Below are 26920 nucleotides of genomic sequence, written 5' to 3'. Positions count from 1 at the left end.
TTCCAGGACAGGCTCTAAAGTTACAGAGAAACCCTGTCTCGGGGGAAAACAAAAACAAAAACAAACAAACAAAAAAAAAAGCAAAGACTATTTATTGACTATTTAATGACTTAAAGTAGTCTTCCTCAGATGGTGCTAGAGAACATTATTTTGAGTGAGGTAACCCAGACACAGAAAGACAATTATCACATGCACTCACTCACAGGTGGTTTTTAAACATAAAGCAAAGAAACCCAGGCTACAAACCACAGTCCCAGAGAACTTAGACAATAATGAGGACACTAAGAGAGACTTACATAGATCTAATCTACATGGGAAGTAGAAAGTAGAAAAAGACAAGATCTCCTGAGTAAATTGGGAGCATGGGGAAATGGGGGGAGGGTTGAAGAGGGGAGGGGAGAGGCAGGGAGGGGAGCAGAGAAAAATGTAGAGCTCAATAAATATAAATAAAAAAATAGTCTTCCTCTCAGCTGGTGACTCAAAACCTGCCTTAAACATTAGAATAAAATTGGTATTGTAAATTTAGTCATTGTCTCAGCTACTAAAACTGAATTTTAATTAAAAATTTAAAATAGGCATGGATTAAACACCTTAGCCATTAAGTCCAAGTCACCAATAATTGATCAGAGTCACACTAAGGAAAAACAAAAATACTTCATTTTGGAGTCATTTAACCCAGAGCAAATTCGGATTTGAATTCTCTACTACCTGTTCCTTGGGTCATCTCTCCTAACGAAGGCCTTCTGCTCTGTACTCATTGAACTAACTGCACAGGAAGCGCTGGATGAGGAAGGAATGGCTTGACAGAAATCTCTAACAGAGTTTTTACAAGGATTAAGTCACTGACTCCAACAGACCCCACCTGAGCCAGATAGAAAACGGTATTACAAAGATCACTGTTTAGAAGCCAAAACCCATAAATGGACATGCATTATTAGAAGATGGCTTTCAACCCCTGGATTTGCAGCCCTCAGCAAATGATACATGTGCATTGTTGTGGGTAAGGGGCGTGGCTTAAGATTACAGCTATGTTTTAGCTTAGGTTGTAAAGATGTTTACGTGGGAAATCCAAGACAAGTTAGATCAGTGGCAATATTGTTCTTCTAGAGGAGGACTAAGCAGTTTGAGCACACAGAAGAGCAGCCGTTTTAAGCCTTTAGTGATCCCAAGGTGCATTATTAACTCTGTCTGTGAGGTCCAGCAAGAGTTCCAGCCTCTTAGACTATAAAAGGTATTTTTTTTTTAGTTCAATTCATTGCCATAAAAATATGCATCACTTTGCACGTTTATTCAATTCGTGATCTATTGTAGCCTAGAAGACATCATATATGGAGTTGGCAAGAGGAACAATTTCATGATATATTGCAATCATGATGTGGATATAATTAATTAAAACTTGAGTATAGTCTAGTTAATCCATTCAGTCTTAAGTATTATTTTATTCCCTAAAGGCAGAGAACTTAGTAAGTTAATGAGAGTATAATGATGTATAACTTTAACTACCTTCCCATCACCATTGCCTTTCTAATATCCAACACAGGAAACACACATACACACACATCTCAAAATACACAATTAACATCCTAGAATCTGGGTTCCACTGTACCCCTCTGAGTCTTCGTGCATAAAGGATTAAACCAGTCACACATTTCTTTCTTTCTTTTCTTTCCTGCTTTTTAGACTTTTTGCTTGTTTATTTTTTGAGACAAGGCCTCACTATTGTAGCCCAGGCTGGACCTAAAATTTTTATTTCTTTTGCTTGTACCTCCTATATGCTGGAATTATAGTTGTGCACCACCAGATTGGGATTCTTTTTATCTTTCTATTTAATGAAATTCTTGGTAATAATTATCAGATGAAGCTGTATGCAGGCCATCATGCTGATCTAGCTAACAATAATCTGATGAAAATTATTTGCATAAATAGACATTATAGTCCAGACCTTTTTGGGGGGTGGGTTGAGACAGGGCAGACCTATTTTATTGTTTAGAGGGCAAATAAATTTTAAAAACCTTCATAATTTCCTCTATTTGCCATCTCTGAATATTCTATTGGATGGAGTTTTTTGCCTTTTGAAAAATAAATGACTAATCTTCAATCCAAGTTGGGCTTAGACAAAGCTGTATTTCAATTGTAATTGCTAGTCTTCATCTCTCAGAAAAAGGTCAGTAGCATATTTGCTGATTTGTGATCGGCAAACAGTTACCATGCTAAATGGGAAAACAGAACAAATGTTTACTTCCTATCTGTTGGCAGAGAGAGACCCTGGCAGTAACTCAGTTTTCATGAATTGAGATGGCCCCCAGACCTATGGTTTCTTCTGGCTTTAAAAACCAGTGGAGGTATAATGTGGATTTCTTTGGAGACATTGTTTTCCTGGTTCAGCCTGCAATGAACCTATCACACAAATTTGAGTGTATTGTGGTATTGTTCTTTTAAATTTTTCCTCTCTAATTAAATACTTGGGAAGTTAATTAAATCACTGAGATCAAGCCTAATAGGGATGTGGCCTTTTTCATGTCTCCTCAAATTCTACCAATCTCCTATTTTAAAATTTTGTCTGAGTTTGGTCAAGTTCTTTGACCTAACCTTTTCTTTATTTCTTTATTCCTTCCCGATATTTTTTGAGAGTGGGAGAGATAGGGTCTTGGTGCGCAGCCTACAATCTTCTCATCTCCCGAGTGCAAGGATTTGTCTGATGTGACTTTTTTCACAGTTTCTCCCTTCCAAGAAACAGGTGACATCCTGTGCTGGGAACTTTGATTCTGATGGGATGCAAAGAAAACTGTGGCCAACAGTTCTGTCTTACATATAGAGCCCTGGGAAGAGCACAAACCTGGGGAATGTGGGTGGGTCAGGACAGGAAAGATGTGAATTCTTTCCATCATCTCTGGTACCTGTCTCAGTGGCTAAGGTCAGACAAAGCCTGGACCAACTGGTTACAGCATGGGCCTTTTATGGGCTGAAAGATAGCACAAGTTCGAAGGTACTGTAACTTTTGTTTTATTAATTTGATTTTAGTAGCGATTTGAATTGTACAATTTGGGCACGTGGAGGTCACTCTTGGTAGCTGACTTCTGGTTGGTAGTCCGTGCCTTCTATCTGAACAGCTATGATAAGCAGAAACGTGTCTCTGCTGAGGTAAATTCTCATTCTGTTTGCAGATGAGGAAAGTGAAGCTTAGAAAGAGGATCAGTAACCTCCCCAAGACCATACAGCTAGTAAGTGACAGATTTAAATCATCTATTTGATTTTATAGTTGTTATAAACGTAGAACAATGATCTCAAATGGAACAATTACGTCTGCGATTCTTCACAACTGATTCTTCTTCCTTATCATTTAGCTACTTGTTTCAGCTCTTATGGGAAACTGGGTTATAGTCCTGGTTTTGAGCGCCCTACTTGATGTCCTTAATGGTGTCCCTTAAATTCTCTGCGTCTCTATATAGTCCATTGAACGGATAGGCTGGGTCACATGATCACACAGCCCTTTTGTCTAAAGCCTGCCTCTTAACACTGTGGATTCAGCCTTTGAAGGTAGTGTTTATTCATCTTCCTAACACTAGCTGGAGTAAATATACATTTCCTAGGAATGTATTAGTCACCCTTACTTAATGAGTGTTGATTGCACAGGTTATAATTGCAATCGTTTCCTGCGTTTCTCGTATACCAGGCAATCTACTGAGTGCTCTACCCAGATGACCGCACTAGCTCCCCACAACTTTATAAGGTGGATTTTAGAGCTCCCATTTAAGAGCGGAGTCATCCAAGGTCAAGTATGTAAGTAGTGAAGCAAGTCAGAATGCTAGCAGCCTGGGTGTTGACAACAAAGCCCTTACATGTTTAATGAAACAGTAACAAAATTGTATTTTTTGCTTTTGTTGAGACACAATCTCACAATGAAGCAGAGGCTAACCCTTCCCCTCTGCCTCCCAAGAGCTGGGATTACAGCACATCAAGCAGAAGCCGATCGCCTTTTCTACTTATTTAGGCCTGGGGCTCACGGTCAGTTAATTTAAACGCAGGGTTTTTTTTTTCCTATTTTGATAGAGTATCGTTCTATTTACTGTTTACTTCCATTCCGCTTATAACTGATGAATGAGAGGAGATTACTATTTTCATGTCGAGTGTTAGGCCGAATCTAAACAAGCAGCCAACTGCCGCCAAATGACCGGGCTTTGTGCCTCTGCCGCGCACCGCGGGTGTCCTTCCGCGACGGCCTGCGTTTCCGAGAACCCGCGTTCTTGCGCGAAAAACTATATCTCCCAGAGGGCGCCGCGGCCGAGAGCGCGGGCTCGACCAACCCTTCCTTCCTTTGCTCATCTCCCCCCCCCCCTCGTCGTCGCAGCCTGATGATGCAAACGCGTCGGGCGCCGAGAACTGACGGCGTTCTGACTCGCGACCTCGGCGGCGGCCTCAACAGCGGTAATAGGCGCAAGAGCGGCGGCGGCGGCGGCGACGACTGCAGGGACGACGACGACGACGACGACGGCCGGCGGCGGGGCGGGCTCAGCGCGCACAGGGGAGGGGTAGGCGGGCGGCGCCAGCGGCCTGGACTGCGGCAGTGACGGCCAGGGCGGCTGAAGAGGAGCCTCCAGCAGCCGGCGGTCGAGCTAGGCCTCAGCGGCGCCCGGAGCTACTCGCGCCGGCCTCGGCGGGAGATCTCCATAGAGACGGTGACAAACACAGACGCGGGGGGTCCGCACGCGGCCGGTGACCCGCAGTCAGCTCGGAGCCCTCAGCCGCCGCCACTGCCTTCCTCGCCGCCGGCGTGCGCGCACTCTCAGTTCCCGCTCGCTCCCTCGCGGTTCTCGCTGTGTCTGTGTGTCGCCTAGGGCCGGGCGGGGGAGGCCCTCAGGCCGCCGCCTCTGCCTCTCCCGCCCGGGAGCGGGAGTGGGAGGCCGCCCAGGCTCCACCATGGCCTCCGGAGCCGGTGGCATCGGAGGGGGCGGCGGCGGCGGCGGCAAGATCCGGACTCGTCGTTGCCACCAGGGGCCGGTGAAGCCTTACCAGCAGGGGCGACCCCAGCATCAGGTACGGGGACCCGCACGCCGCGGTGGACTGGGCGGCTCCGAGCGGCCGCAGTGAAGGGGGGGGGGGACGGTGCGAGGCCCCGGTTCCCCACGTGGAGCGGACCAGTGGACCAGAGGGCCTGAGGCAGGACCGGGGTGTCGACGGGAAGTGGGCAGAGCCTGACGGGGCCTGGCGGCGCACACGTGGGGTGCGGGCGGCCTCTCCCAGCCCTCCCGCCCTGGGGCTTTCCCGGCGGGCGCAGGGCGGGAAAAGAAATTCCAGGCTTCTGATACTCGGGTTTCTTTTTTGGCGGGTTTTGGGGTTTTGATGGGATTACTCATGACCTCGCGCGGGAACAAGGGAAAGAGATGTGGCAACAAGGCCCATCGGCTAGCGGGCTTTATTTCTTTTCTTTTTCTTTCCGGTGCTCCGGGTTGAGGGTGCGTGGCGAGGGTAGTTGCTGCTGCGGCCCAGAGGGACTTGGGGAGGGGGCGCTGTTCCCCGCATCGTGGACTAATTCAGTCTTAGCTGCATTAAGACGTTACTGGTTATCCGGTCCGCTCATCTCCCAGGTTGGCCTTCCCGAATTTGCACACGCTGCCTTAGCCTCTCCTCTGCCACTCTTAACCGAGTTATAGTTACTATGGCACTGAGGCGTTTTGAAAGTCCCTCTCTATTCTTACGTCTGGTCTCTGCTGCGCGATTCTTCCTCTCCTATCCTCCCCGCTCTGTATTTTGGGAGGCTAGCATCAACCATTCTGAGAACGCTTAACCAGTTCTCCAGCTCTGATCTCATACACCAAATATTCTTAATACTGGGCGTTTTCTAGAAGTTTAAGGCACTTTGGGCACACATAGTGGTCTTATATAGTTAAGCCGTCGTATGCCTTTGTGGATGTTTATAATTTTTTAAAAAGTTGCTTCCTCTTGTAAAGGAGATGTTTGGTTCTGAGAAAGATTTCAGTGTTTAAAAATTGTGAGTTAAGAGAATGTTGAAAACTCTGAAACAAAGCCACTTAAAGTACCACGGTGAACTAAAGTAGGAAGTGTGCGTTTTAGTATTGTTGAAGAAGTCCTAATAACTTGTTGCATACTGTTAAATGTAGACTTTGTTTTAGTCTCCTTAGTGCTGAAATTGAATTCTTAGCGTTTTTGTTTGGTAATGTTAAATTGTATCACTTTCGATAGTTTAAAAAGTAAAGATCTGAGAAAAAGTTTTGAATAGTAAAAACTGATTATGTACCCAAAAGTTACTTGCCATTGGTTGGGAATCTTGGCACTATTACCATTTTCCCTAGATGTGTACAGAATGCTGAGGAGCAGGAGTATTTTGCAAGCCGATTTTAAGATTAAAATCAGGTCACAAGCTTGGCCATTTTACTTCACCTAATATTTTACAGTAGAAGTTAAGACAGGCATACTTTTCACCAAAGAATAACGAATCATCAGCGAATGCCTATTAAAGGAAAATGAAAAAAAGAGAAATGGATGGCTTGGATAGAGTTTATAAGGGAGCTAATACATATTCTAAGTGACAAAGTTACAGCTACAATTTATTTTAAAATGTACTCAGATAAAAATCTAATCTGGGAGAGAAGATAGCTAACAACTACAGCCCGAGTTTAGAACTGGTCCAGGTCTCAAGCTGAACGGCTTTAGAGCTCAGTAGTTACATCATCTAAAATACTAGATTTTCGCCTCAGCAATTTTTTTTGAGACATGGTTTTCTGTGTGTAGCCCCAGCTATTTAATTATTGATTAGCAGATTTAATGTTGGCAGAAACGACCAAAGAAAAGTATTCAGGGTCACATAAAAGAATACATCTCAGTTTTTGTTTGTCTTAAAGTAACTAGTCTTACCTGGAACTTAGTGGGCTTCATTGTCATCTACTAGCAGAGCTTGTCAACTGGATGTTTTGCAGTGGCTGCTGAGTCATCCTGGATATAATAAAGGAGCTTCATGACATGGCATGTTTCATACTTACATTTGATAAGTGTCCAGGGCTTCTGGGCAAATGAAACCTGGTTGTGTAGTAGAAGGTTAGAATAAGAATAAGCAGGCTGGCACTATTAGTGGATGCAGGACAGCAAATGTCAGGTCAAATAGCTAGGGCAGTCAGTCACCCAGTACCTGTGATTCCTGGTTTAACTTGACTTCTAATTTCCCGTTTTGACTTAGCTAGACTTGGTTAGAGGTTAGCTCTTCTGGGAAGGGTTAGAGGTTAGCTCTTCTGGGAAATGTCTAAACTTTTTAACATTTTTCTGCTTTTAACTTACCTTAAAAAATACCACCTTGCTTGAAGTTGTGGAGCTAGAAAGTTACTGTCTTGTTCAACCAGATAAAGGGAGTAACTTAAATAAAAGTAGAAGTAGCTGGGTATAATGGCACATACCTGCAATCTCAGCTGCTAAGAATCAGACCAGGAGATTTTCTTAAAGTTTGAAGCCAGTGACTCCAAGCTGGCCTGGACTGTAGCAGTGTAGAAATAAATGAACAATGTGAGATGGTTGTTTTCACTTGCCTCTTCGCCTCTCCTGTTAGCCAGTTACTGTTTAGCTTTTCTGAGATAGGACCCTTCTCTGTAGCCCAGACTGGCCTTAAACCTGAGATTTTCCTGCCTAAGTCTGAGTACTAACCCAGGTACTTTTAAAAATGGCTTATTTTTCTAGTTGGGAGTTCTGTTCACTAAAGGTAATGTGTTTAGTTCTTGGCACCTGTTCATTCAGTCTCCTTCCCCATTTCCATTGTGTGTAGCAAGGTGGGTAGGTTAAGTGGCTGCTTTTTGTAGTGGCTATCAGGACATTTGAGTTTATAAGCAGAACTTAACCTCTGCAAGAACCTGTTGCCACCTCCTGGTGAGATAGACCTGTTTGTTTTTTCCCTCCCTTTCTTTTTTGGTGCTAGGTTTTCTTACTCTTTCCACTCTTAGAGAAACAGAATGGCTGATAGCCTGTTCTTCCTGGCTTAAGTCAGTGACCATATTCAGCAGTTAAAACAGGTGGGGAAGGAGAATTAGAATTCCCCCTTCATCAGTATTTTAGATCAAGGGTTGATAAATTTTTTTTTTTAAATAAACAAAACTGTTTTGAGGCACTGTGACTGACTGCCAGGTCTTTGGCAAATGCAAAAACCATTTTTAGCTCTTAAGAGCTGGCCAGAGACTAGATTGGCCCACAGTCACCGAGTTTGTAGAACCTGGTTTATGTGATAGGACCCTTTATTATTTTGTCTATTTATTTATTGACACAGATATGTCTTGCCTAACATTTGATGGCTAAAGAGTATTCTCAGCTTTGGAAAAGTAATATTTCCTAGTATTTTATAAATCCCAGATGTTATTAAATAATTTTGCTTTCTATATTCTAGATGCTAATGCTTTTGGTAGATAAGAAGTATAAATAATTGGTTTAAAACATTCTAATGGAATCAGATGAGTTTGAATCCCTGCTCTGCCCTGAATTGAACAATGAAAAATTCTGCTTAATTTTGTCACCTGTAAATTAGAAGATTGCCAAGAGTGACATAAACACATAGTTAGAATATGGGATAGTTAGAAGTCACTTGAAATTGTGATTAAATAGAGCCTTGAAATGTATTTATTTATTTGTTTATTTTTTTGTTTGTTTTTCGAGGCAGGGTTTTTCTATAGCTTTGGAGCCTGTCCTGGAACTGTGTGTAGACTAGGTTGGCCTTGACCTCACAGATATCCACCTGCCTCTGTGTCCTGGTGCAGGGGATTAAAGGTGCGTGCCACCACTGCCCAGCAAAATTTAATATATGTAAGTGATCTTTGCATTTTCTTTTATAGTTAGAGGCTTTTTCTCCTGGTTACCCAAGTCTTTTCCAAAGTCATACTAAACTTATGGTCTTTGTGGAGTGAGAAAGTCAAGCTTTATCACTAAAGTGGTCTATTGATGAAGGGGGAGTTCTTCCCATTCCTCAACTTTTTAAACAGTTGAATATGGTTACCTATTTCAGCTAGGAAGGTAGACTGTGAGCTATCATGTTCTGTAAGGATGCAAGGTAGATTTCCTTAACTCAAGGCCAGAAAAGTTCATTTATAGCAACAAAAGTTAATCACAAAGTTTGACAAAAATCAAACATTATTACAACTTTTTAAAGTACTTAGTCTTTTTCTCAAGAAGTATCAGTCACTTAAGTATATAGGTAGAAAAGTCTGAGTATTGATTAATAAATAGAAAATGGGTTTGGGGGGCTTCTTTTTTTCCTTCTGGTGTGTTCACTTTTCTTACCAGGTTTTTAATATAACAATAACAACAAAAACCCTCCAATTATATCTCTGTTTTCTGGAAAGTCCCAAGGGGACAAGTGTCTAGCTTGAGGTAAAATGAAGCCTTTGGTCAGATGCCACTAAAGACACCATTTTATTAGGAACAGGGTATTGGGAACATTGCAATAATTTTGTATTTTTAACTTTTGTTTTCTGATATAGAGTTTCCTATAATCCCTAGCTAGGCTGGAACTCTTGAGTAGTATAGGCTGGCCTTGAACTGACAATTCTCCTTCCTGTGTTCAACAAACAAAAAAAAGGTGTATTTACAGCCTTGATCCCAGACAATTTATGAACAGAAAGGATAGAATGCCTTTCTCATCTATAAATATTTCAGTTTGTTTGATTGTACTTACCTTTTTCATAGTGTGGTTTGAGAACTAAACTCAGTCTCAGTATTGAAATGTGGGATATGAGAGAGCTTTGGGGGTTTAACTACTGTGGGCTATTAATGGATTGTGTTTCTCCTTGTTGCATTTTAAGGATTTTAATTTTTATTTTGTTTTTCAAAAGACTTGCTTTTACTTTTATTTGTATATATGAGTTGTATGTGTGTGGGTGTGTGTGTCAGAGCTCCTGGAGTTAGAGTTACAGGCAGTTGTGAGCACTCTGACAGACATGCTGGAAACTGAACTTGCAACCTCTGAAGAAAGAGCAAGAACTCTTAGCCGGGCGATGGTGGCACACGCCTTTAATCCCAGCACTCGGGAGGCAGAGGCAGGCGGATCTCTGTGAGTTCGAGACCAGCCTGGTCTACAGAGCTAGTTCCAGGACGGGCTCCAAAGCCAAAAACAAAAAAAGAAAAAAAAAAAAAAGAACTCTTAACCATTGAGCCATCTCTCAGTCCCGTTAGTTTTATTTTTGAGTCAGGGTCTTCCTATAATCTAGGCTGGTCTGAACTCGCCATATAACCAAAACTGGTCTTGATCTTTCTACCTCAGCCTCCCAAGTGCTGGGAGTGCTGGAATTACAAGCATATGCTACCATGCCCAGCCCACTTGGATTTAATTCTGTAGCTGCAAAGGTATTTTTAAGTGGCTGGAGAACTTGGACTGGGTAGATAGGGTAAGTTTAACCATTTATAAAATAAGATAGACCTGAGGTTTGCAACTTAAAATCAGATTATTAAAATTAGATATAGTAAAATGTCTTAATTCTGTACTCATAGAATAATGTAAGTACTGAATGAGTAAGTAGGGAGGATGAAGCATGTGCAAGAGCCCTGGAAGACAATGCTTAAGGGTCAGAGAGAGGTGCCCCTCCCTTCTGTGTATCCCTGGCCGACCTGGAACTCACTTTGTAGGCCAGGCTGGCCTCACACTCATAGAGAACTGCCTACCTCTGCCTCCCACGGCACAGACAGAGGTCTTAATGTAATATGGGTATCAAAAAAAAATGTGGAAATCAAAATAGGTGGAGTACTTTGGAAGAGTAAGGCCTGATAGACACGTAAAATTGATGCTGGACTTAGTTTGTAGTCATGTTCAGAGAGCCAGTGAAGTTAGGAAAGAGTGTAAAATTAGAATACCATTTAATAAGGAATAATGTGAAGGGAGTTGAGTAGAAACAATACTGATCTGAAGTAGGGAAAATACACAGGACTGAGGAGTTGGCCAAATTGAGAAGTTGTCTTCTGGTGCGAAGAAAGTTTGTAATTATAAAATGAAGTCTTAGTATAGAGTAAATAGTTCTCTCTCCCTGCACCCACTTCTATCATGAACTAGGGTTAAACAGACTTTTAAACACTTTTAAACAACAGTGCTGTGATTTGTATATAGTATATAATTTTATTTTGTATATAATTTTAATTAAAATTAATTCTAAAGCATCCTCACATGCCTTGCCTGTCCTCCAGCTGTGGCCCTACTTCCATCCTTAGATGTCCACCATGTCCAGCTTGTAAAGCATTCTTGCATCAAGTTTGACTCATTTCTGTGGAGGCCTGATTTAGGACTCTTCTTGGCATGGAGTCTTCCTCCATAAGAACATTTTTTTCTCTTTTCTAGTTCCTTTCATCCTTTTCTCACTCTGATCTCATGGAGCCTAGGCCGGAGACTAATTTCTGATCTTCATTCTCAGTTTTTCACTAATGACTGACTGTGTGATTTTTTTTTTAAATTTGCATTCTGTAGGGGGGAGGCTTTTTCCTGAAATGTAAATTTCCTGTGATGAATCTGTTTCCTAATCTGTTCAACTAGAGTGGTTATTAGACTTGATAATGTATTAGAATCACATGGGAGAGCTTAAACATAGCCTTATCTTGAGAGTTCATGCTTTAGTAGCATTATGAAGGACTTGAAGTAGTTGCTTATCCTGTAGCTAAAAACTGTAGATAGAGCATTTTAGACCAGAGTTCACTTTTTCTTCACGCCTTGGGAGTCATTTAATCTAAGAATTTGTTTACTGAAGCTTAAGGATGTTAGTTTTAATGACTTAAAGTCAGTTTCTTTTTCATTCTTTGTGCTGTTGTTCTCTGTGAGTCCTGTTGAGCTGAGGCTAGTATGCGCGTTAAATTTTAGTTGAGGAAATGAAGGTCTCTTCATTTGAAAGTACAGTTGCTGTATGCCAGTGTTTCCTTATTTTTTTATCTCTTTGCCTTTCAGTTTTGTTCTCTGATCTTCAAGGTGCTTAATGCTCTACTGTATATGACTTCGGTTAGATATGTGATGTTTCTAGCCTGTCCTATAAATTGCTTTATTGTTTTTGTTCAGAGACCACATAGAATATTAATTTTGTTGTATTTCTTGATTGTTATTTATGCCTTTCCAGATAACAAAGCAATTACTATTAGTGTTCAAGTGTCTGTTTCAGAAAGACTTTCCATCTTTTCTCTTGACGGAATTTCCTTCCAAAGTAGAATTACATATTCTGCCTTAATTTATTTTTGTATTTACTAAGCCCTTCTTTCCTTTCTGTGATTCTCTGAAACCTGATTAATGCTGCTTTATGAGAAAATTTATGCCTGAAATTACCTTATCCCAGCTTGCTTATGGTAGCTTTTTTTCCCTTCCTAGTAAAATTAGCACGTTTATGTGATACCTTGAGAAGTACTTCCATGTTATTTCATTTAATTTTCATCGTCATTCCAATGGGCGTTAGTAGGAAGGGATGTTCTTAGAGTAAATCAAAGAAAAGGGAGGTTAGTATTCAAGTTGTGCCATAGGTCCAGGATGCCATGCTATTACTGTTACTCACACTTGTATCTTGGGCATGCTACTTCATTACTTGCCTCTCTTCATGCCTTGGTTTTCTTATGGCATTGGGCATTGAGCCCAAGGTCTTGCCCTTATAGGCAAATACTACGATGGAGCTATGTCCCCGACTCTTTATTCATGGAGTATCATATTCTCGCTACATAAAGTAATTGTATTAAATTGACAAATATTTGTAAATTGCTTAGAAAGGAGCCCAGATCACCAGCTGCAGTGAATGTTAGCTGTAGTATTATGTCATTGATTTTCCTTTAGAAATTGCAATCCTAAAGCTAATTCCTCAGATTTTTAAAGGGAAGATTCCATAATATGAAAATTTGACCGCCGAAAAGAGTTCTTAGGTTATTTCTTGAGTTTATATTGGATTAGTTGTCTTAGTTCCTATTTTAGGAGGGATTCCTTACTCTATTTGTTGTTTATTATTATTATTATTATTTTTACCTTTATAGTGCTAAGGAATCTAAACCCAGGCCTCAAGCATGAGACGCAAGCACTGAACTATATCTCCAGCTCTTATCCTTCTTGACAAATGTGACACAAAATAATTGTTGAAATGGTTTATACTGTGTATTGTAATCCTCTAAGGTACAGAAGGATGAAAACATTTACTGCCTATTACTAAGTCTAGATCTTGGCTTGTTGGCTCATAAAACCATTATGCCATAATAGTATGAACTTAGTCTTAGTAAATTTTGTTGGAAACATTAGTGTTTTGCTTGGCATATGACTTTCTATAAGTGCTTACTTACAAAGATAAATTTTCTAAAATAGTCTTATGTATGTTTTCTCCAACAGGGCATTCTTAGCAGGGTTACAGAGTCTGTTAAGAATATTGTTCCAGGGTGGCTACAAAGATACTTCAACAAGAACGAAAATGCATGTAGCTGTTCAACAGGTACAGGTGAAGTTCCACACTGGCCGGAAGATAGGGAAGATGAGCGGGTAATTTATTCTGGTGAGGACAACACAAACAGTGATGATGGGAGAATCACTCCTGAGCCAGCAGGCAGTAACACAGAAGGTAAATAGAGCATGGATATTTGGTGACAAATCAGACTTTCATGTCTAATTTTAAATATCTTTTATATTACCTGACTATGGTACAGTCTAATTGAGTGGTATATAAATCCTCTATGGAATATATGGAAATCATTTTTAAACTATGTTTTACTTAGCAGTCTTAAAGAATTACTATTTTGTGTTTGTGCACATGGGCCATCATGCCACAATGTGAGTGTGTATGTGTGTGTTTGTAGCATGAATGATAAAAATAACTGACATAGATATATGGCTTGTTACTGCTAGTGTAATTAGTAATGTATATTCCTATCTAATTGGCCTGTAAAGAGAAATAGTGACCATTTCTTGAAAGAATGGTTACTTAGAAGAAAATTACAAATCTAGTGTTTTTAGTGTCATAGTTGTAGTTTCCATTGCTGTGAACGGGTTGGCTTCATCTTCCAGCTTACATCATCCAGGGAAGTCAAGGCAGGAGGAACCTAAAGACTGAGTTTAAGGAGGAATATTGCTTATTGTCTTGTTCCCCATGGTTATCTCAGTCTGCTTTCTTATTGCACTGAGGACCACCATTCCCAGGGATGACACCGCCCATGGTGAGCTGGGCCCTCCCACACCATCAATCAAACAAATGTGTTAGCTGGGCATGGTGATGTGTGCCTTTTATTCAAGCACTCTGGAAGCAGAGGCAGATGGATATCAAGAGTTTGAAGAGAAACCTGTCTCAACAACCCCACCCCCATAAACAAAATATCAGAATGCAAGAAAGAAGAAAGAAAAAAAAATATACCATAGGCTTGCCCATAGACCACTGTGGTGGGTGCGTTTTCTTAGTTAAGGTTTCCTGTTCTCAAATGACTACAGTTAGGGTTGACATAAACCAGGGCATTTAGTAATAGTCAGTTTGGCATGGTCTTTGAAGTTTTGCTGGTTTTTATTAGGATAACTAGAATTTTGATATCTGCACTTCTCAAAATTTCTTTCAAATGTTACCAACAGGCTTTATCTGGTAGATCTCTAAGGTGATTGCTTCAGCTTCACTTTCTCTCCATCAGATGGGGCTCAGGCTTTCAGTTTTTTGATAAGAGATTTCTGGAGAGCACTAGTGCACCCATAGTAGCAGAAGGCCCTTTCCCAGTTTGATGAGCATATTAGTAAGGAATAAGTAACCTGAGTTTCTAGTTTTGTATCTGTAAAATTTTAATTGTGTGTGTTTTCATGAACTTATATTTTATTCATTAAATTGCTCAATTTCTAAGTTGGCTTGGTTATGTATATCTTTGTAAATTTTAAATGTAAATTATGGGGGAAAATAGATGTTAGAATAAACTCCCAATGTTGCTTCTTAATGTTGGTAATATTTCATACACGCTTATGGAATAGACCAGTACGGAAATCCTCAAGAATGTACATGTTATGTTTTCACTAAAATGAGACTTCAGGCCACGGTGCTAGAGATAAAACCTAAGCCTTTGTACATGCTAGGCAAGCACTCTTTACATTGAACCCTATCTCTCACCATTTAGAAGCAAGGAGGGCAGCTTTTTGATTCCTTTTTTTAAAAACTCAGCAGCATTTTTTCCTCTCCTTCACTTTTTAGATTTGATCTTCCCTCCTGTCTTAAAACTTGTCAGTCCCAGATAGTTCTTACAGTCTTTTTCTCAAGGTATTTATTTATTTGGTTCTGGTCAGTGTGTGGAGTCAAGTGCCACTGATGACTCTCTACAAAGATGAATATGAACCTTTGATAGAGCTGAGAAAATCAGTTTGCATTTATTTTCTGAAACATTGAAATGTAAAATGCATTCTCAAAACAATACAATCTTAGATATAGTTACCATCTAGTATCAAAATGCAGGAAGCACCACACAGTGGTGGCGCACGCCTTTAATCCCAGCACTTGGTAGGCAGAGGCAGGTGGATCTCAGTGAATAAATATGAGGCCAATCTGGTCTACAAAACGAGTTCCAGGACAGCCAGGACTGTTAGACAGAGAAACCCTGTCTCAAAACCCCCTCCCCCAATTGCAGGAAGCTAAAATAGCTTAAATATAATAGTCCTGAGTTTTGTTTACTAAATAGGAAGTTAACAAATAACTTATGTTAGTAAAAACAAGGCTGGAGAGTATTGAACATTCAAGTAGCTTAGCAATAACAGAATTATGATAGCTTCAAGTTTCTTCCTTATAGCATTCTGCCCATATACTGCCTGTGTTGACTTGTGTATGTGTTGTGTGTGTACATATTTGTGTATATGTACATGCACGTGCAGGTGTGTCCTTAGTTGCTCTTTACATTTTTTTTTTTATATATAATGAAATTAGCTGGTTAGCAAACCCTAGTAATGAGTTCTCTTGTCTTTTGCCTCCTTAGTGGGGTTACATTTTACTCAGCTTTTTTGTATGGATACTAGGGATACAAACTTAAGTTTACATAGTGAGCACAGTTACCACTCGAGCCATCTACCCAATGTTGGTTCTTGAGATTTCATCTCTACTAGGTTAGTGAGAGTTAGGTCACGGAGAACCCCATAGTGGCATATCTAATAAGTGAGTCAGTAATGAGTTGTACTTGTGGACAACTGCCTGATTTATACTGTCATGATTTATAGTTGTCTTAGAAATACAGCATTGATGGCTGATGTGAATCTGTAAATCTTAGGGTTGTCTCATCCTATGCCTTTTGCTACTTGGTGTGGAGTGGAAGGAGCCATCTGTAAGCAATAAAACTTACACATATATGATTTAGTAGATAACTGCTAGAAATGGTCCTGTCACTTTTACCTATAGGATAAATGGATGCAAGGATCAGAGAATGGCTAAAAAGCACTACCTGCTAGGATGAATCACAATAATTAGAGTACCTGTACCTACCTAGGACACATTTCAGGTAGATGGCTCAGTGGATTAAGGCACTTGCCTCGAATCCAGAGTTAAATCTCCAGGACACAATGGTAGAAGGAGGGAACTGACTCCTAGAAGTTTCCCTCTGACCCCACAAGTGGAATATGGTGTGTGTGTGTGCACATACAGACTTGAACATAATAAATGTGTGTATGAATACAGTCATAGAGAAGTTGAAATATTTATAACCTTTGTATGTGCGTGTGTGTTTTGGCTTTCTTGTTGACTGAATCCAGAGCCTTATGTATGCTAAGCTACATCCCCATCTTGTTTAATTTTTAGATTTTTTCGTTTTTGTTTCAAGATAGGGTTTCTCTCTATAGCCTTAGCTGCCCTGGAACTCACTTTGTATACCAGGCTGACCTTGAACTCATGTAGATCCTTCTTTTTGCCTCTGCCTCCCAATGCATGCCCAGTAATTTTTACATGTTTTATGTTGTGTTGGGTATTGCTTATGTTAGACAAGTTCTGTGATGTTTAAATGCCAATTAATTCCTAAGTTTCAGCTAATGTTTCTCTTAACATGTTTTGTAGCAGATTATATTTAAATCAGTTGAGGTATTCTGCTGGATTGTTTTGTGTCTCTGTGATGCTGGGGATTTAACCAAGTACTTTTCATCTATTCTAGGCAATCAAGCTCTTCACAATGAGCGTTATCATTGTATTAGATGTAAAAATTAAAAAATACAAAAAAAAGGAGAAAACTTTAAGAAACAACCTTTCTTTTTCTTGATGTGCTTTTCACCCTTGGAGAATTCTTAATTGCCATGTCTGGTATACCTTGATATTTAGAGAAAGATTTTTTTGAATTGTGGTAAAGTTCTTAATGTTAAAACATGAATTTTATCATTTTAGGCCTTGTTTTAAGTATATAGACCTTGTTTGCCGACACTGTCTTGGAACTTTTTCATCTTACAAAGCTGATAGAACAGCATTCCCCATCCCTCTCTCACCACCTGGCGTGTGTTCCAACTTGAACTTCAGTTCTGGGTCTCAGGTATCCCAGGCTGATCTTAAAGAGCAAGATTGACCTTGAATTCTGAACCTCCCAAGTATAGGTATTACAGGTGTTTGCCACTATGCTCTGTTTTTATGCTGGGGTTTGAGTCCTTGTGTGCTAGATAAATGCTTTACCAACTGAGCTGTCCCATTGCCCTTGATTTTTCTTGTGCTGTTTTCTTCTATGGTTTGAAAATAGTTGTTTATGTTTTCTCTAGTTCTGTACGTGTTTATATTAGAAGAGCTAGTTTGGTCCTACTTAAATCCATTCTAAGGGGAATCTTCCTTTGGAACTTGAAATATGATTCTATAGTTCTTGAAGATATACTGGAAGATGGTTAAGAGAAATTCTGAAAAAGAAGAATAAAGTGAAATTGGGAGGTGAATAATTCTATGGGGAGTAATAAAAGCGCAGTGTTTAAAATTTAAAAATGCAGGGCAAGTTCAGAAATGTCTTGACAGTGTCACAGAGAAGAGGGAAGCCTCTTGAAATCAGAGAGCATGAAAGTGACATTTCATTTGTGAGGAAAATAAGAGTTAGGTTAAGAAATTATTTTCGGTCGTAATAAACACTAGCTTTTTTGAAAACAATGAAGCTAAACACTTCACTCTTGTATCCTAAATGATGTTGTATCCTAGTTGGACTAAAGATTAGCCATTGAATTGTATTATGTGTAAAGGTAGCCCACTCAAGAAATGTAAAAGTTGTGAATAGGTTTAGCCAGCTGGGGAAAACATAGTTGTGTTTCAGTTTTCACATATCACATCCCGAGTGATGACATCTTATCTTACTAATAAAGTATGTTACTTGCTTTGAAGTCCAGACTGACATTAATTGTGCAAATGTGGTAAATAATGGACTAGTGCAATGTCTTTTCTCAGTTTTATTTGTAATGTTATTATTCTTTTAAAGAACCTTCGACGACCAGTACCGCCTCAAATTATCCAGATGTGTTAACAAGGCCTTCTCTTCATCGGAGCCATCTGAATTTTTCCATGTTGGAATCCCCTGCGTTGCATTGTCAGCCTTCCACGTCCTCTGCATTCCCAATTGGCAGTTCTGGATTTTCCCTCGTCAAAGAAATTAAAGATTCTACCTCTCAGCATGATGATGATAACATCTCAACTACCAGTGGTTTTTCTTCAAGAGCTTCTGATAAAGGTATTCTTGATACTGGATAGTAAGTAGTAGTCAGTAGGGATACATTTTATATGTTGATTTTTATTTTTTATTTTTATTTTTGGAGAAAGGGTCTCACTGTGTAACCATGGCCTTGCTCTGTAGGTCCTTGAACTGAGAGATTCACCTGCATCTGCCTGCCCAGTGCTAGGATTAAAGGAGTGCACCACACTCCTCCTAGTTTAGGCGTTTGTTTTTGTTTTGTTTTGTTTTGTTTTAAGATTTCTTTTTAATATATGTATATATGTTTGCCTATAAGAGTTTTTGTGAGCCAGAGGAGGCCATCAGATTTCTTGGTATTGGAATTCCAGGTGGTTGTTGGAGGTGCTGAGAATTAGCTCCAGGTCCTCTGCATGAGGAATACATGTTCTTAATGGCTGACCCATCTTTCTGGCCCTCCTTTAATTTTAGTTTTAATTTTAATTTTTTTAATAAAATTCTAGGCCTTACGGTCTTAAAATTGGTGGTTACTTCAAATTACAAATATTTGTTTTAGATATAGCTGTTTCGAAGAGTACTTCCCTGCCACCACTGTGGTCCCCCGAAGCAGAGCGTTCTCATTCCCTCTCACATCATACTGCCACCAGCTCCAAAAAACCAGCATTCAACTTGTCTGCCTTTGGAACACTTTCCACCGTGAGTACTAACTTTGTTGTCTATAATCACAAAGTTTTTAGTATTTTTGCTTATAATTTGTCACTGTGTTTCTGTGCAGTCACTTGGGAATTCTTCAGTTCTTAAAACAAGTCAGCTTGGAGACTCTCCTTTCTATCCTGGCAAAACAACATACGGTGGGGCAGCTGCCGCTGTAAGACAGAACAAAGTGCGAAATACGCCTTACCAGGTTCGTGTGAGGGGAGGGTGGTGATAAACTTTCCCGTTACCAGACACTGACTACTAATACCCAAAAGACTTGAATTTCTACTAATGGTAGAACTGTGGATGTTACTTTAAATAATTTGGAGTATGAGAACATTTTAATTGAACTGAACATACAGAATATTAGATTGGTGCATGTTTTAGGAAGTATAACAATTCCACTCTTTAAAATGAGATAAAAATGCACATGATAAAATTTGCCTTAATATTAGCTTATTAGAATTGTGATAAAAGAGTGTTGTCGCTACTGCTATCCAAATGTTGAAAACCATTTTCAGTCAGCTTTCACAGTCATTCTCTGACAGCCCCTTACCAGGTTTTCTGTATTTAGGGCTTTTTCAGAATGTTAAATGAACTTAGTCATACATGGGCTGATATAGTTCATTGGTATCAGTCTGGCTTAGGTTGAACACCTTGGTTCCTTTTTATGCTGGTAGTGAGCTGTAGTTTATTATTGAAAAAATACTGGATATTCCCAGTTTTAACATTCATTTTTCATTTCCCTTAGACATATGGTAGATTGTTCATCATATGATTAAGTACATAATAAACAAGACAGATGTTTTCTGGTGTGTTAGTACCTGCTTGCTTCTTGTAATATTACAGCAGTTGTATTGTGTCCTTGATTTACAGGTAGAATTGTCAGGTTTTTTGTAAGTGTTTATGTTTTAGAAGTATGGTTTTTTTTTTTTTTTACTTTTACAAATGTTGCTCATTTTTAAATTGTATTGTGTTCTTTTTCTTAAATAATTAATTTTATTTTATGTGTTGGTATAAGCATACCAGATCCCCTGGAATTGGAGTTACAGACAGTTGTGAACTGCCATGTTGGTGCTAGGAATTGAACTTGGGTCCTCTGGAAGAACAGTCAGTGCTCTTAACTGTTGAATCTCTCCAGCCCTTGTGTTGTGTTCTTGATGAATGAGGAGAGCTTATTTTTTTGTGTGTATGAGATATTTTTGTTTGTTTTTATGGGGTGTGTTTTACAGGTGATAACTAGTTAATATATATTTTTTTTTCTATTGTTATTTTGTTTTTGGTATCTTTTATAAGTTATCTATATATAACCCAATGTCCATAGTGGTTTTATTTTAAAAATTTCATAGTTTTTTTTTTTAAGGCTTTAATTTGGGTCTGTCTTATTTTGAGTTGATTTGTGTCTGGTATGTATGATGTGTGCATCAATGTTGATTTGATTTACATTTGAGCATTTGTTGTAAGTACCATTTGTTGAAGACTCGTCCTTTCTCTGTTGTGGTAACTTTGAGTGGGGGATCGTTTGGGACTTGTGTTTTTCTGCATATCCCATTGTCTGTCTTTAGACTGGTAGGTACTTCCTTTGTGATAGCTGTGGATGGAGAGGAAGTTTTGAAATTGGCAATGCCTGGTTTTTAATTTGTTTCAATACATGCTTGCTTTGGGTTTGCTAGGTTCTTTTGGTTCTGGGGATTGAACTGAGGGCCGCGAACATATAAGACTCATTTCTGCTCAGCTATAGGAGAGCACTTGGTTTTCTGTGGTTCTTTGAATTTCATAAAAATTTCAAAAAATTGACATTGGTTTTGCAATGTGATTACATTTAGCCTAAAGATTAAACTCAAGAAACAGAAAACAAACAACCCCCCCCACATACACACACAAAGATTGTTTATAGCTAACAAATGGCATGAATACTTAAGTGTAAATCAAGTGATACAATACATTCAAGGCTTTTATGGTAACTCTATATAGGATGTGAAAGAAATTCCTGTACAAGTCTTATTCATATATTGGTGTAACGTTTTAATTTTATGATACACTCTAAAGATAGGAGAGACTACATGGATGCTTTTGGAGAGGGCAAGCATAGAAATATGTTACATATCCTTAGAATCTTTCTCAGTGTAGACTTCTAACACTTATAATTGAAATTTGGTGAGTTTTTGTGGTTTTGTGGTTGCTTGTTTTTATTTTATTATATGCTGAGGGATCAAATGTAGAATGTCTTGCTTGACAGGCAAGTACTCTGCCTACGAATGACAGCTCCAGCCCTGTAAGTGACATTCAGATGTTACTGGTTACTCCTTTCATACAGTGTAAGAGTTAGGAAACATACTAACGATTCATAACTTTAATTCTAAATAAATATTGTTCAATAATCAGTGTTATGGATGTCTTATTTGTCAATTTTTAAAAAAATTTAAATAATGGGGTATGTAGGTCAAGATATTGCTAAAATTTTTTTTCTTTAGAAGAGTGCATGTAATCCTCCCTACTCCTGCGCAAACACACACGCACGCACGCACACACAATTTCTCTTGTGTAGCCCTAGCTGTCCTGGAACGCTGGTCTTGGTCTTGAACTTGGAGACCCACCTGTCTCTGCCTTCCAAGTGCTGGGATTAAAGGTGTGTGCTACTAGTACCCAGCTACATGCTGTCTTTTCACTTCGGATTATTAAAGTTATTCCACAGCCCTTGTTACCATAATCTTGTTTTATTTTGAATAACAATTTTGTTTTTATTTTTTTGTTGTATGAACTATGTACCTTGAACTGTCTGTTGCAGCAAGTAACAAACTATTATTTTCTAGGCACCAGTTAGAAGACAGATGAAAGCTAAGCAGCTCAATGCACAGTCCTACGGTGTGACCAGCTCAACAGCACGGCGGATATTGCAGTCATTAGAGAAAATGTCAAGCCCTCTTGCGGTAAAAATTTGAAATCATATTGAAATGAAATAATGTAGCAGAATTAGAATTTAGTGAAAGAGTCTTAGAGTTTTATTAACTTTTTGTATTGTAATGTTACAGGATGCGAAAAGAATTCCATCTGCTGTTTCTTCTCCTTTGAATTCTGTACGTTAACTTTTAAATCTTAATGAAACAAGAGTTGTTTTTCAGTTTCCTACCTATTCTAAAACTATTTCATTTTTTTTTTTTTCAGCCTCTTGATAGGAGTGGGATAGACAGCACAGCTTTTCAGACCAAAAAAGAAAAGGTAAACTGTGTAAAAATGTCAGCAGCTCTGTGTTTACAGTTAGCAAGTGCATAAACTAGTAGTCGCTAAGGAATATGTTTGAAAAAGGAGCTATTTTTACCCTGGGCATTGTAACTTTTCTTACAGCCTTGGGATGAACAACATATTCTGTCCTCATGTTCATGACTGTCTTTACAGCTTTTTCTTAATTTATAGATCGATATAAAATGAGGAGCTAACATTAAACATGTTAGTCATTAAAAGTGCAATAAATTTATCCCCTCATTGAAATAGTAATTTTTTTTTTTGTTTTGTTTTTGTTTTTTGAGACAGGGTTTCTCTGTAGCTTTGGAGTCTGTCCTGGAAACTAGTTGTTGTAGACCAGGCTGGCCTTGAACTCAGAAATCCACCTGCCCCTGCCTCCCGAGTGCTGGGATTAAAGGCAAGTCCCACCATCACCTGGCGAAATAGTCATTTTTGAAGAAATTTTATTATCCAACATGTCAAATCTTGTGAATCATAGAGCTTCAGTACATATTTTTCATCAGCTGAAATACTAGTTGAGGATATTGGAGTTAATAAAATATACAGTCTTGGTGCCTTTTTGTGTGGTTTCTATGGATTAAATTAGCTTTTAAAATTATTGTGAGGGAGATTAATGCTTAGTAATGGTGTTGGAGAGGTGTCTCCTGTGTTTTATTTATAGCTATTTAAGTGTCCTCCAGGAAAAGTAGATTCCTGGACCCTTACTTATAAAAGAATTTATTATAACATTAAGCTCTCTGAAAGTAATTACTAAAGTTAACATTATATGAATTATTATTTGTGGAGATTAAATGAGTTACTATGTCTTTATAATTAAAAAGATGAAAGCTACAGTTTTCTTTTCTTTCCCCTTGGAAGAGTGTTTGAATTCCTAGGGTTACTTAGATGTTTGTAGTTAGGTAAGAGGGATCTGCTTTGAGCCTCTGTTATGCTGTTAATATAAAATGTTAACATTCTTCAGACTCTTGAATCTGAAAAGTAAAATTTTAGGGTTGTGCCATTTTTTGTCAATGAAAGTACTACAAATGTTTATAAGTTGCTGGAAATTAAAAAGCCAGAGTACAGTATTGGTCATGTGTCATGTGTAACAAATTGTCTCATTGAGTTGAGGATTTAAGGAGAGAGCTATAGGAACTTTACCGAAGGCTTTGCCCTAGAAACCAGCATTGTTGTCAGCTGTTGCTAAGTGAATGGACTATGTGTTGCATGGCAGTTTATGGACACAGTATAATTATCTTACACCAATAAAACTTTTACTTTATTTCAGTGTAGCAAAGGAGTATGTGCAAAACACTTGGTTACTTAGACCCCAAAGCTAGGTCATGTCATAGTCTGGAAGTCTTAAATGCTTTATCAATTAGACTCACATTATAAGCCCGCTGTAGGATAATGTGCTTGTACACTATAAAGGTTTGTCACCAATATTGGTTTAATAAAATGATGATTGGCCAGTAGCCAGGCAGGAAGGAGTATGCGTGGGGGGACCAGATTAAGAGAATTCTGGGAAAAAGGAAAGGCTGAGTCTGCAGTCACCAGCTACATGTAGAGGGAAGCAAGATGAGAATGCTTCACTGAGTAAGGGACCAAGCCACGTGCTAAACATAGATAAGAACTATGGGTTTTTTAAGTTATAAGAGCTAGTTAACAATAAGCCTGAGCTAATAGACCAAATAGTTTGTATCAATATAAGTCTCTGTGTGTTTCTTTGGGTTTGAACAGCTGCAGGACAGGGCAGGACAGAAACTTCTGCCTACATAAGCCCTTTGGTTTCATTTGTTTTTTAAAATAATGATAAACCACTTTGGAAAGGAAGATTTGCATATGTGTTTAGGAACTTGTAAATTTTTATAACTTATTTATAAATCATTTTTAAAAAGTTATTTTTTAAATGTGAGTGTTTTTTTGCATGTATATGTGTGCACCATGTATGTGCCTGGTATTCTTAGAGGCCAGAAGAGGGCCTCATATTCCTGGGACTGGAGGCTAAAGCTGCCTTGTAAGTGCTGAGAACCAAACCCAGCCCTCTGTGGAGAAGCAAGTACTTTTTAACTAGTGGGGCATCCCTCTAGCCCCTGTAAACAACAATCTTAATTTTCAGTGGAAAAAATAATAGAAACAGAGGTTTGGGGAAATGCATAAAAATAAGTTTTAGCCATGTCCAACAGTCATCTTGTCTAAGGTTAGAATTGTTCAATTGTCTTGAATATTGTATAGTTTCATTTTGTGTGGGTATATGTATGCTTGTGTGTGAAAAGCTATTGAATCTGGGGTAAAATTCAGTCCTGCAAAATAGTTTAGAATTAGATATATGTATATTTACGTATTAATAGATTAAATGCCTTTGGTTTATCATTTTTTGTTATTTTAATCTGCTTATTTAATTTCTCTACGTAATAATCTCTAGGTCACATTAGTTATTTTGAAAATTTTTAGATATGCCACTGATAAATAAAAATGTTTATTTTTGGTTTCTGTTTTCTTATAAGGTGGACTCTCAGTATCCCCCTGTTCAGAGACTAATGACCCCAAAGCCAGTTTCCATAGCAACAAATAGAACTATCTATTTTAAACCATCTCTGACCCCATCTGGTGACTTAAGGAAGACGAATCAAAGGATAGATAAAAAGAACAGTGTGAGTTTGTTTGTTTATTCTGTTTTCTTAAGACAGTGTCTTGCTATGTAGCTATGCTGGGCTGGAACTCAGGAGATAACTGGGCTGGCCTCATTTATGTCAGTTCTACTGCTTCTACCTTTTAAGTGCTAGATTATAGGTGTGCACTACCATGTCTGTCTGTGTTATTAATTTTTACCAGTCTGTTTCTTCTTGAACTAGTCTTTTAGTATTAGCTGGAGTGAATAAAGATAAAAAAGTTGCCGGGCGGTGGTGGCGCACACCTTTAATCCCAGCACTCGGGAGGCAGAGGCAGGCGGATCTCTGTGAGTTCGAGACCAGCCTGGTTTACAAGAGCTAGTTCCAGGACAGGCTCCAAAGCCACAGAGAAACCCTGTCTCGAAAAACCAAAAAAAAAAAAAAGATAAAAAAGTTATTTAAAGTAGAAGACCTCTCTGCTGGTATAGTCTAGTCTATATGATGCCTGTTAACTAATGAATTAGAATTGCTAAACCTTTAAAAATAACTTTGTTGATCAAATAAATCCTAAATCTTTGTGGGTAAATTTTACATATTCATTGTCTAGATAAGTTTTATTAGATTTACTTATCTATTTGTCTTATTTGTGTTGCTGAATTCTAAAAGGTGTTTCAAATGTCATATCTTTTGACTGAATTTCTCCTGCACCTGAAAATGGAAATAATATTTTAAAATGTTTTTTATATCTACTTCTCTAAACTAAGATCCAAACAAAGCTCAAATGCTACTTTTGGGTTTTTTGAGATGTTTTATGTACCATAAATTTAACTATTTTGTGTTTATCGTTTAGTGATTTTAGCATATCCACAAGGTGTTGAGCCATCACTATGTTCCATTTTAGAACATTTTCATCATCATTTCTCTCCTAAAGTTTTTAATAACTTTCTGTGTTCTCAGGGTTTATGTAATTACAGTATACACAAATATTTTACTGTTTCTAGAAGGCAGAATATTACTTCATAAAGTGGATTGTAATCATATTCAAACCCTAGAAGGAATGTTGATGCAACACGAATCTGCAGGTTTTATTTAGATGTTAAGCAGATGTCCCAAAAGAAAAATGTCCCAAGATTATTATTTGTAGTCTCCATTAATCTAGAATTTTTGTTTGTTTGTTTTTGTTTTTCGAGACAGGGTTTCTCTGTGGTTTTGGAGCCTGTCCTGGAACTAGCTCTTGTAGACCAGGCTGGTCTCGAACTCACAGAGATCCGCCTGCCTCTGCCTCCCGAGTGCTGGGATTAAAGGCGTGCACCACCACTGCCCGGCTAGAATATTTTTGAGAAGCAGAAGTTAACTGTAGAATGTCCTGCAGTGTCCAATTGTCCGGGATGGTTCTAGATTCTGGTTATTATTGGTTAACCACTGAAGAAGATCTGGGCTCTTAGTGCTCAGGTGGGACATAGTGTGCCTATTTTTGATCTTTTTTAGCATCATTGCGAGTTCCTGCCTGAAGCTGTTTGTAGATTCTACTGTAGTAGATCTTTAATTCCATTGTTCTTTCTCCATGTATTGGTTAACCCTTTGCTATATAATCTCTTTTCTGTATTTGATTTACTTCAGCTGAGTTCTTAGTTTCAATAGTCTAAAATAGTTTGTTAGAGTTGTTTACTTTGATGATTCTGTCCCACTGTATCTGTCTTTGAATGGACTCCAGTGCTCTTTTACTATGCTCTATCATTTTTGAGCACCTTACTTTTTACATAATTAGAGTCTTGTCCATTTCTAGCTCTCTATTCCTGTAACTGGCCATTTCTACAGGAAGCCTTAGTTCTTTT

General features: G+C 38.7%; 1 protein-coding gene across 2 annotated transcripts in view; it reads left to right on the top strand.

The window, feature by feature from the left end:
* The first annotated feature begins 4494 nt into the window (after positions 1 to 4494).
* The window catches only part of Nup153 (nucleoporin 153), a 47339-nt gene continuing 24913 nt past the window's right edge, over positions 4495 to 26920 (top strand). The window contains exons 1-9 of one of the 2 annotated variants that reach the window (XM_005355108.2): positions 4495 to 5034; positions 13313 to 13538; positions 18349 to 18597; positions 19112 to 19251; positions 19331 to 19459; positions 22065 to 22181; positions 22284 to 22328; positions 22417 to 22470; positions 24981 to 25127. In XM_005355108.2, coding sequence (XP_005355165.1) covers positions 4918 to 5034; positions 13313 to 13538; positions 18349 to 18597; positions 19112 to 19251; positions 19331 to 19459; positions 22065 to 22181; positions 22284 to 22328; positions 22417 to 22470; positions 24981 to 25127 — 1224 coding nt within the window. In that variant the 5' untranslated portion in view covers positions 4495 to 4917. The remainder of the gene's footprint in view (positions 5035 to 13312; positions 13539 to 18348; positions 18598 to 19111; positions 19252 to 19330; positions 19460 to 22064; positions 22182 to 22283; positions 22329 to 22416; positions 22471 to 24980; positions 25128 to 26920) is intronic. The other variant, XM_026782995.1, reaches the window with a different exon arrangement.

This window comes from Microtus ochrogaster, chromosome 16, assembly GCF_000317375.1.
Source record: "Microtus ochrogaster isolate Prairie Vole_2 chromosome 16, MicOch1.0, whole genome shotgun sequence".
Lineage (NCBI taxonomy): Eukaryota > Metazoa > Chordata > Mammalia > Rodentia > Cricetidae > Microtus > Microtus ochrogaster.
Note: the sequence above shows the minus strand (reverse complement) of the source record. Positions and strands in the feature narration are given on the sequence as shown.